The sequence below is a fragment of the Leuresthes tenuis genome, unplaced genomic scaffold (genome assembly GCF_036924035.1).
Source record: "Leuresthes tenuis unplaced genomic scaffold, fLeuTen1.0.hap1 SCAF_6, whole genome shotgun sequence".
Classification (NCBI taxonomy): domain Eukaryota; kingdom Metazoa; phylum Chordata; class Actinopteri; order Atheriniformes; family Atherinopsidae; genus Leuresthes; species Leuresthes tenuis.
Window position 1 is genome coordinate 23,838,697 of NW_027325360.1, and position 11,877 is coordinate 23,850,573.

Sequence of the window (11,877 nt, forward strand, 5' to 3'; positions counted from 1 at the left end):
TATGCTTAAAAGTTCATTTTAATAACAGAATTGGAGTTACAAGTCATGTAGTTAATTTGAGTGACTGATTTTAAAAAGTTTTAAACAGTTTTTACACATGCTCTGAATGTGTATGTGCTAAACAATGTCAGAACAAACTAGATGGATGTGAGACAATAAATACTTAAAATCAGTACAAAGTTGGGGAAATGTCCAGTTTAGTCCTTGTGTGAATTTCCTATAAAATGATCTTTTGACAATTTTGCAGATACATGCAAATATGTTTCGTATCCATATTGGCACACAGATTATTATGACGTGGCAGACATTATTATGGTTAAGACTCACCTGCCATTTTCAAAGTTTTATAAACAAAATACTGCAATTGTTGCAGTAAATACATAAATTTAGCAATATTCTAGCCTACTGCAAACTGAGGAGATGTACTAAAGCAACAATGAACAATGCTGTGTCTTACAATCCTCTAGTTCATGTGTGAAACGGTTTCTCTAAGTCATGTTCCTTGAACTGGAGTTTTGTTGTGTATTGGTGTTATGTAGATAAAACACATTTATTAAGAATCGTTAGTGAATGCATAAGATTCAGGGGTACTTCATGTTGTTCCAAATGTATACACACCCTTTGTTTTTGTCACCCTTGTACAAGGCTTTATTGTCCCTTATCTGTGCGAGTCAAGAGCACACAGGAAAGACGAGGGGAAAACATGCAACAAAAGGCCACTGGTTGGATTCAACTAGGCCTGCTACATTGAAAACGTAGTATTCATCCCCTTTTGGATGGAGCGTGGTGGGTGGTATCAATAACACATTATAAAAAAAATTGGTTGATCTAGTTGTTCCTTCAGTATATGTTTCCAGCAGTATAAGCTCAAATAATATTCCTCTCAGTCTGTTCAACGTGTGCTTTACCGACAGACACGAGAAAGAAACACACGGGCTGTACATATTTTTATGCAACTTAATAGTGTCCTAACAAGTTTTAATACATTATATTACAAGCATCTTATGTACAAACGCAATGTGTTGGATCTATCAACATCAATAAACCACTTCAATTTATACAGTAGATACAGTGCTTGATTGATACAAGCAAATTAGTGGATACCTGCGTGAGCAATTCACAATTTCAAAAGGTATTAGAAGAAGAGAACATACTTACTTAAAATTCGGTAATGAAATGATTAAAACCTTTTTTTTGGCATTTATTTTATATCCAAAAGTAACAGTCTGTTAAGAACATACAATATTTGTAATGACACGTTCGGTTTAGAAACAACTGTAACTGCTAAAATGGGCCAGAATATCAAGACTGCATTATAAATTTACAATCGTTTCTGTTTGTGTAAATTACACATTTGAAAATGTATTTTGCATGAAATTGAATGACAGTCAGTGGATATATTTCCTTTGTCAACTTCATTTGTTTGTTATTTACCAAATATATACTGCACGGTTCCTATTGCAGAGCTACTTACTCAGATCAAATGAGAGCAAACTCACTTCAACTTCCTGTTCACCAAAGTGTATTTAGCATCACTTCAGAGCAACAGGCACATCTTTACATGTGTAATATGAAAAAGGGCAAAACAATCAGACAACAGAGACACAGCGCACAGATTTGTTAAATGGGGAGACCCTGATGTTTTGATATTGCACTTTTAGCATCATCTTTCTCTTTGTCATCTGACTTGATCTGGTGCCACTTAATGTAACAGAAAGGATATAAAGTATTTAGTTTTTTCTGAGAGATGCATTACAGTATGCGTTCTTGGAGGATTAGTGGAAGGTGTTAGGGTTAGGGCGGATCATCATCACTACTTTCTTCAGTGAATAAGCTCCTCCTCTGAACTCTGCCCAGTACACTCCATCTTGGTAACGGCTGCGGTAGTGTCCTCCTCTGTACCAAACTCCATTCAAATTTGAATGGGCGCAAGAGTTGTACCACCAGCCTCCCTTCTGGTAGTGGGCGCAATTTCCTAGAGATTTCATGAAATAAATTCAAGTCAGACAGTGTGCATGAACATAGTGGAATAATTTGTCAATCTGTGAAAAAGTCTTCCCTTCATTGCTGGGGGTTTTACCTGTGTATGCATCATGATCCCTGTCCAGTGTCGTGAATTGTTTGCCGTTATGCCAGGTGAGGGAGTCCCCAGCGTTGCCATGGTAACGGCCCACCCTTAGCCTGTAGAAGTCAGATTCAGGCTCCACTCTGAAGCTGGCATACTCTGCAAACACCTTCCTGCCAGACCAGTCCTCCAGTGTGACCAGTAGTTTGTAGTTTCCTTGGTTTGTCAGCCAGTAGATGTTTTCCAGACCCAGCCAGTACTCGCCATCAATGTTACCAAACCCTTGCTGTGAATAAGAAAAGCATTATCAGTACGATTAGGAAATCCTTTCTGAAAGTTCTCTGAAAAGCTTTGAACAGTGAGTTTGGATGTTTTTGGGGAGGATTCAAGTTCGTCCTTAATGGTCTGGAGGTAATTATGAGTTTTAGTTCTTCCATGGGGTTGTTTATCGTCAAGGAACATTATTATAAATTGACCAGCTGAGTCAATGTTATAGCTTGCATCAGGTGTCCAGATTTCCTCTGTTATTTTGTCATTGAAAACCCAGCAGGATGCATTCCCTTCAGTCAGAAATTGCTTTGATTTGGCTCTGCTCATACTGTAAGTTGGTTTGTGGTCCTTTGGATAACGAAAACACTCCCTTTGCACTGAATGTGCAAAAATGTTTTGAAATATTTATGTGGTTTCAAAGTTTTTGCAGAAGTTTTGGAAATATCTCTAAACTAAACTGTAATCAGGTCCCCTGTGGATTGTTGGCCTGCAAACAAAGTTTACCAGTTGAGTTCACTCACCCTGAGGAGGGGTTTCCCATTCAAGAAATAAGAAAAACAGTTCCCCCTGGAGAAAATATAATGATATATAACCCTTTAACAGATATGTTCCCATGCAATTTTCTGAGAAGAGGACTTCTTTCCTCCCCAGCACATCAGAATTACTAATAAATCAACTAGTGTGACATTTAAGCCCTCATACTTATTCTCATATTTATGTTATAGTGTGTGGTAGTTTCACAAAACCATTGGATATTGTTGGAATTAATGAGTCACAAGGCTGTAACTGAGGCAGGTACCACATCAGACTACATAAGATGCTTTGAAAGCTGAACAATAATCTATTCATTAGTTGTTCACATCTGGTTAGTGGCAAAACACCTTACATAAGCCACCGGCTTCCTTCCAGACTATGAGGTCCTTGATTTGGTGTGAGGTTGTCGCACCTTGTATGTCTCCCAGTTCCTGAAAAAGTTGACAGAGCCGTCCACCCGTCTCTGGATCACAGTCCAGCCGCCTGGGTCATGTCTCTGGTCACACCACACCTGCATGAGGCGGTTGGCATTTTCTGGCTTCACCAGGTACATGCCGCTGGCAGTGTGGCCATCTTCCAGAGCCTGCAGGCAATCCCTAAATGGACCTAAACAGGCAAATTTGAACAAAACCATATGGAAGAAGTAAAACTCTGTGAATTGCAGTTGTAGCTTGTAAATAAAGATAAGAAGTAGAAAAAAGCCAACGTGACACAAAGAGGCATTATAGGGAATCCCATTTTTCAGCAAAAGTGCTCATTCTAACAGTAAGATTGACTTTGGCTGCTCCTCTTGCAAGGGAAATGGCTGTCGACTGCAAAGCCAAAAGAAACACTGGCAAGAGGGCAAAGGGAATCCTGACTACTGAATGATGCAGAAAACAGAAGAAACTAATGTTAGTCATTTATGATGATGAACAGTACAGAATTGTTATTTCACTTAAACCTTCTTATTCTGTTTTAGATTAGATTAGAATCAATTTAATCATGCTTACCTCTTTAATGACATTTTGCAATCTTTTGTGATTAGCCTAATTAAGATTGTAAATCTGCATTTTACACTCATTTACACATTTTCCAAAAAGTCTACTAAGGTTGTTTCAGATATTCTCATGAGGTTTGTGATATACCAAAATAGCCCCAACAGTATTTATAAAGATTAAGATATGTATAGAAATGTAATGCTTGTGAAATCAATGTTTTCAAACAATCTGTCTTACAACAACAAATGTGCAGTGGCAACCCTTTATCATTCACCAGCAACGGTAGTCATTCTGCAGAGATTTTATGAATTTTGTGAACTTTTCATTGGATTTCATGGTGAAAGTCCCTGAAACCTATCTGCATGTTTGCTGATTTTACCTAAAACTCCAATGGCAGATATGGACACCGCTAAAAGACTCCCTTGCTTAAATTTGTTGTGCTAGTGTTCACGTTGTCAAGATTTCACACTGGTGTGGTTTGCCAAATGGCATATGTTACAGAGTGTTAATACAGCAAGAGTGAATTGAAAGGTAAAAGGGGTTTACACTAAGATATAGTGGTAATAGCGAGGGAATATCAAAAGTTTGCAAGAGAGAACAGAATGTGAAAGCATACAGTTAGAGAAACAAAATACTCATTTTACATGTGCTTTAAAGATTGCTTTTGGCTTCATGAATTTGCTCTGAATGATATCTGTTTCTTTGCCCCTGTTCAGCCATCCATTTACTCTCAGGAATGTCTCTGTTGAGCAGATATAAGCCAGAAAATTGCCCTGCCCTGGCCTGCTCTGTTCTGCCTGATAAAGTCTGCTCCTTTGGTGGAACATATGACTGATTCCTCCCTAGTGGAACTGGAACAAATGACATCACTGACTCCGGGTATCTCTTTCTGTTAGTACTCCTTACACCCTCCCCTTTTGTGTAGACTCCATCCTTCGTGTTTTCTCTCTGTTTCTTTTTCACATCTATCTATTCCTCACTATATACTTGCATGTTGTAAAGCTCTCTTTTTGTGCTACAGTAACGATTCGTGTAATTTTTTTTTTTTTTGGGGGGGGGGGGTTAGTTGCATGGCCGTAGGCAGGAAATTACTTGCCTCCTTTCGAACAATCCGTACAACTGTTACTGTTCTCATGGCAAGCGGTAGTGCAAAATGTCAATGGAAAAAGCTCCCACTAGTCTTCTTGGAAATGGTGTGTACTTTTTTTCCACGGTTTATAACCAAAGCATAGTTTTCTAATAAAAAGAAACAGTAATAAGCCATGCAAAACCCTTTTCACATCAGTTTTTAGATCTACTAACATGTGTTTAAAGATCTTTGGGCTTAAGGCCAGCTATCCATTTAGGCACATGTATTTACTCTGCTACTATTCAGTTTTTTTGTTTTTTGAAACCATGGCAGTTAGATGATATGCATCTGAAAAAGAAAGAAGACAACAGCTTTACTGTTCTAAAGTTTAGCTCTTTGCTCTGGGAATACGTGGGATATATTCAAATGAGTTCTCTGGAAGAATGCATATATAGTGTTTTCTCGTGAGTGGTGATTAAGCAGCTGTGACACACAATCTATTGTTTTGGACTAGTGTTTGACATAGAAACTGGTTTGTTTGATAAGAGGACATCAAAAAGAATGCTGTAATTGAACCTAGACTCACCCGAGGGTTTGTCAGTGGTTGATGGGCTGTGTGTACCAGCGGGCATTGTTGGAAGAAGAGGTGGTAGAGACTTTTGATCACTCTGGATCTCATTACTGATTGGGTTGTTGATACGTGGAAGCACAGGCGGTTGGTGAGGTTTGCTGACAGGTGGTGATGGTGGAGGTGACTGAGGCCGTGGCTGAGGGACAGGCACACGGCGAGGAGGAGGTCGACTCTGGCACTGCTCCTCCAGCATGGCAATGAGAGCTGATTGGTTTGTGGCTAAAAAAGCCAAGTGCTGATATTTGTGCTCAAGATCTTTGTACCGACTGGTGAGCTGTTGCATCTCAGAGGTTTGGTTCAGAATCTTGTTCTCCATCTGGGCCAATTCTAATGCATTGTCTCTCTTCCTGATGATCTCATGGAGCAGCTGCATGTACAGCTGAGTGACTCTCGAGTTCATGTTTCTACTTTCCTTCCTCAGAAGCTTAACCTCATTGACAATACCTCCATCCACTTCCACCAGTTGCTGCAGGGTCTCGATCTGCCTCTTCTGTTTCTGTAGCTCAACGTTAAGCAGCTCTAACTCTTGTTTGTTGACCCGATTCTCCAGCATAGCCTCTGGCTCCTTGGAGTTAACACAGATTGCTCCGGTCACTTTTTGTTGAGGGACGATGAAAGTGTAAGAACACTTGTCTTGTGGCTGTTCAGCTGGAGCACGCTTGCTTCTCCCAGCATAGAGAAACTCTCTCTCTAAACCATCCTCACTGCTCCCAAATTCTTGGGTCCTGTCCCTGCCATGACTCCTATCGGACTGGACACCACAGGCTAGTCCATAAACTAGAAGGACCCCCAGCAGGACCGTTGAAGGGGGCTCCATGAGATCGTCTCCAACTCACCAAAGCCTGAAGAGAATGGGTAAGAAAATGGAGAGCATGATTATGTTGTATTATAAACCTGCCACAGGTTAACCACTTTTGTAGAGTTTAAGAAGACAACTATAAGCCATACTATTTTCTCTTGTTTTTATATTCGAAAGCTGTCAGTTTTAGGTAGTGTCCTTATTTTGACATAAGTTCAATGAAGACCCTCACTTGCCCAGCTGAACATCACTGTGGCTTTTGTAATTTTCCATGTCAAGCAAAAAATAACATTCTTGTGTGGGTTATTTGAATTGTATGAAACAGAAATCTCATGGTGGCTATGTTGTTTTTATCACTACTTATATAACCACACACAGCTGTATTCCTGCTGGCTTTAACGTGTAAATCACAAAATACAACAAGCTTTGAGCCTGGCGTGTATAAATCAGCTTTCTACTATAAAAAGTCACACATGTTGTTTTAAAGGTCAAAAAAAGCTTTTCTTTCGTTTAAATAAGGCACTGATCTTTCCAATCAGTTGCAATGCTATTGGGAGAGTGTTCAGCTTAGTTTGCTGTCTTGGCTCAGGTTCTCTTTGGATGATTGCCACGGCCTGTCCTTTACACACAGAAACACTCATATCTGTTTGCTTCTGCAGGCCTGGACATATTAGTTTATGGAAAAATTGAGACAATACCAGACAATGCTATTCAAGGTACTGTTTAGAATATTGATCTTGTTGCATCAGCCCTGTCTTTAGCCCTTTCCAAAAGAGGAAAACATGGTCAGATAATATTTATTTATTTATTTATCATGATGATATTTTTGAGAGTAAGGTATGTTGTATGATATCATCCCTGTTAGTATTAATCTCAGTGTTGATCCCTGATAAAATCACTATCCCTTTTTACCCAGCTCATTTAGGGCCTTTGCTGTGTGTGTCCTGCATGTTTATACATTGGAGGAATGGAGGATTAAAGTTGATGTGTCCCTGATTCGCATCTCAGCCAGCAGAGGAGGCAAACAAAACAAATTAGCCAGCGCAGAGGAAGACACCTCTTACCAGTGATGCTGTACACACACTGATGTAGCACTGAGCTGTCACCTATGTGATTACCAAAAAGAAACAATGATAGGTTGAGAGGACATCTTTTTTTGGGCCGATGTGGCCTTACGACTGTGTGAAAAGGGCTGGAGAGAGAAGGTTCCAGCATCTATTCAGGTATGCTTACCTTATCACAAGATCTTTTTATTAAATTCTAGAATTTTCTTTAAGTGTGGGAGAATGAGATGCTTGACTTTTAGTACTCAAAATCATATTCTGTTTTTATTAGAAATGATAATTGCAGGCAGTTGTTAAATACGTTGTTGTGTTACTACAAACGGAGGGTATGCCACTGACTGCTAGAACTAATGTGTAAGGATAACAAGGCCTTGACCTCCCAGGATACCTTAATTGAAAGCTGCTGCATATTGGATTACAGCGAGGTCCTGTGTAACACCTCTCCAGAGTCCAAAGGGGCCTGTCTAATCATAAAGTATTATAGAGAGGCATATTCTGATTGAGCATGAGCTGCATAAGGATTGTCAGTCCAACATGTGCGTCCCTTTCACATTAGTTGTGTCTTACCTTTTTGTGAAAGATTAGCCACAATATAATCTTGAGCCCGAAAGAAAGTCAGAAATGTTTTTGGCTCGTTAATCCGGGCGTACGGCCAACACATTAAGTGGAGACATGGAGAAGAGAAATGCAGCACTCCAAGAATATGACCCCAGGCAAAAATGACCCCTCTGGTTGTATCTGTCTCGAAGTGATTGTGTGAACACATTATCTTACTGGGGAAAACTTGCATAGAAAAGGTTTTGTGTATAAGCTGCTCTTGTTTGCTGCATTTCTTATATCTTTGTTTACCTTAGCAGAAAGAAGCTTATAATTCAGAAGAAACAAAGGCCTGATTGTCTCTGGTATTTCCCTAAAGCAGTACCTAAAGGCCCTCCTCAGGAGATGTAGCGGCTATGAATTAATCTATGTTCTGCCAGTCTGAAATCTGTGATAATACTTTTCATTTCAACAAAGCCTGTGCTGTATGATGTCACCTCTGCAAATACCAATTGAGGCTAAGATTGCGGTTCCACAGTTACAGTTGCTGTTATCACTGTAATAATTTTTTTAGAGTCTTAAATTATTCATTGAAGAAATCACTAATGATAGCTTACAAGTAATCCCACGCCAAGATAATAGAGCAGCTCAGAGCCTGTCTCTTTTAATGTGCTGATGACTGTATTTGGCCAGTGGCTCCTGTGGTTTCTCCCCTGGAACATGAGCTCTGTCTCTGAGAAAAGCTGTGTGATTTGCCCCTGCTGCCGAGGAGTCCCATTTTGGATGTCGTTAGCCTGGAATCTCCTGCTCTAGGCTTCACTACACTTCAAAGCTGAGGGGAAACTGTTTGCAGCTTGTTATGAAATATGTGTTTGTAAGTGTAAGCGGTATGTGCGTGTCTGTAAGTGTTTTTTTCGTTCTTGTGTGTTTTCAAATAACAGCACTTGCTGGGCTCTGTCTCCCAGGGAGCAGAGAGAGTCCCATCTGCCCCGGTAGAGAGAGCCTGTTATTAACCCATCCACAGTCTGCCAGAGGGAACAACAGAGAGCCTTCACCTCCTTCTTTGCTGTTAACAGCCCCCATGGCTCATTATTGTCTTAAAATTGGTTTGCTTGACCGGCCAACAGCTGCAGAGATTAACTGGTGTTGAAGTGTTATATATGTGTGATCTGCTCGGGGTATAAGCATAACTGAGTGATGCATGGTGAATAACTCCTCATTTTGATATGATTGGCAGCCTTTGTAGATGACTTTCTGCATCACACCAAAATGTTCTGTCTTTAGGTGGTAAGTCTGTGTTTACATGACTTCTTGTTTTGGATGTTACTCAGTGTTAAATTAGGCATAAGAGGTTGGTGTAGTGGGTAAGTCACTGTGTCTCTGACCAGCACCGCGCTCAAGTCTTTTTGGTCATGCTCAGCGCATTATTAATTAGAAGGTGGGCAGCTTTGCTCAGACTAGCTCACGTCTCTCACCCCAGCCCTTCTCATTTGAGCGTGAGCATGGCATTCCTCACATTCTTCGTCACCTCATTAGAGTGAGCTGCCATACTCACATGGAGAGTCAATGGCAGTGGCAGACGGACCCTCAAGATGCGGGACCACCACCTCCCTCATCCTCGCTGCACCTATAAGACATACTTACCGACCCAAGTCGTTCTTAGTGCTCTACGCTCTTTCTGTGTGAATGCTCTTTATCACATCATCATCCACTACAGGAGATCACAACACAACTACACAGCACCTCATTTGTCAGTAGCCAGAATGAGGAGGACACTTAGTGGAAAGGCTTTGTGCTGTTCAAATTAGCACCAGCTCAGCTGAGAACTAAGTATGACACCCAATACGTGTTGGATCAGATTCTAACTCAATTTGCTCGTGGTAATTTGCACTATTACTTTACCTTGCGGGTAATCCAATTCTTCCCCAAGCATGTAATCTTTGTGTTTAACTTGATATTTGAAACATGACTGACTTTAACCAGTCTCAGTTTGGTGGTAACAGACATTTGTTTTGACTGTCCGTCGAAGAGAATAGTTTCTTTCAAATGTAGTTTTTTATTCTGTTTCTCTCTTGCAGAATGATGCATTTTTCTATACCTTACTTGTGACTTCAGATAGGGAGACAGGGGGTCTTGGGGAATTTTTCCGATAACTTCCAGCATTGTACCTCAAAGCCCCCTTATCCAAACACTACCCTGGCAACAGAAACAAAGATGGGATTCAACTGCCAGCGTCCCTGTCATTTTGCTTCCAGGGGAACATCCTGAAGCTGCTGTCTGCTTTCCATTGTAAGGTTATCTTTTATTTCCTCTCTAGAAGTGAATGGGTCATTTTTTAGATAATAAAAAGAAATCATTCAAAGATCTTGCAGCATAAAATATTCTATGGACCCTATTCACAACTTATTTGTCTTTTCTTTTACATGTTTAGAATTCAGCGCAGGAGGGTGGTAGAGGAATCTCTTTTCTATCAACTCCCTCTGCTAAAATAAGCTTCCTTGGCCAAAAGTGTTTGTCTAAGTCAGTTCATTTAGTCAGAATAAAGTAGAATTAGTCTTTTGTACCAAATGGTGAGTCAGATAACAGATGCTGTATGACAACAGCAGCAGTTAAGATTAATCATAATCATTGTGTGGAGCTGAGATAGCTTGAGAGGGAATAGCCAAAGTGTGACTTCAGAGAGCAAAGCAACATGATCATCTCAGTGCACTGGGCTGACTGAGTCCACCAACAAAATATGTCACCTCAACAGAGGTCATCATTTCCTCTGTAAATTTATAGCTACAAGTGTGGATGATTAATCATGGCAGTAAAAAGTCATTTGTGACTTAATGTAACATGCACCTGAACTTTCTCTGAAAAATAAGCTATCACATCAATATATAAAGAAAACAAGGTTTTTCAATGCTTACTAGATAACTGCACAGTGCTGATGAGGCTCCCTCAGTTGCCTTGCCCTCCTGCCAAAGATGTTTGAAGTTTCTCCTGGTAAAAAGTCATCCCAAGTGTGAAACCTTGACCCTTGTGTCTTCTCTCACTTTCTGCGCTCAGCCTGTCCAGTCAGTCTCTTATTATCACTTTAGTCCATTCCAGTACTGGAGAAGCAGTAGGCTGTTAAAGCTTCTTATTGATTGACTGTCATTTGCTCAACAAAAGCCCAACTTCTCAGAAACTCTTCCATAAATTCTGAGGAAGTTATTCTTAAATCCTTTAGAAAAGTTTGAATTCTGATGAGACTACTGGTAGCTGGAGTTGGATGGTGGAGGTAATTTCCTGATAAACGTTGTGAGTCCAGGGCAGGTTGTGTGCTGCCTGTGGCCCGTTAGGAGAAGACTGTCACTTTTCTGTGGGCTGAATCCATCACTTCTGCCTCACAGCTCAAAGAGGCTGTCTCTCTCAACTGCACCTCTCTCACTCTCCCTCCTTGGTGCTTTTACATGATGAAAAATGCTCGAGCAGTTTTTCGGTAGGCAGAGCCTCCCCCTCTCCCCTAAAACGAACACATTCTTGTTTAAAGCAGCCGTCTTTCTCCACCCCTCCTCCGCGTGGCACAAAAGAGATCCACAAGCATGCACAGCAGAGGTTACTCACAGACACACAGGCACACACCCACACACTACTCAGATTTCCAACCCTCCACCCCCTTGCCACAGGTTCACCACCACTATTTCTGGCTAGGGTTGCATTTTTTTCTGGTTGTGGACAGCGAGGATGTTATACTGATCAGATCATAATTGGGCAGGAATGACCACTTGCCCTTTGGAAGATGGGAACTAGAACCAGGTGTTTGACTAAGACCTGGTCTGGGTGTGCGACCCAGGATTATAGCCTGGAGGTGAGATGTCTTAGAGAGGCTGGATCTCTGCACAGTGAACTAAATCTTGCAAGAGGATGATTACATCATTACTTCGAAAGGGTGTTGTACATA

The 11,877-nt window shown here is 40.8% G+C and overlaps 1 protein-coding gene across 1 annotated transcript; it reads right to left on the reverse strand.

The window, feature by feature from the left end:
- Positions 1-934: 934 nt before the first annotated feature.
- angptl2b (angiopoietin-like 2b) lies at positions 935-11,508 on the reverse strand. Its single transcript, XM_072388341.1, has 5 exons — positions 10,862-11,508; positions 5,505-6,391; positions 3,282-3,475; positions 2,081-2,351; positions 935-1,975 (listed from the first exon to the last, which is right to left on the reverse strand). The coding sequence occupies exons 2-5, from the start codon at positions 6,364-6,366 to the stop codon at positions 1,776-1,778; spliced, it is 1,527 nt and encodes a 508-aa protein (XP_072244442.1). The 5' UTR covers positions 6,367-6,391; positions 10,862-11,508; the 3' UTR covers positions 935-1,775.
- Positions 11,509-11,877: the final 369 nt, after the last annotated feature.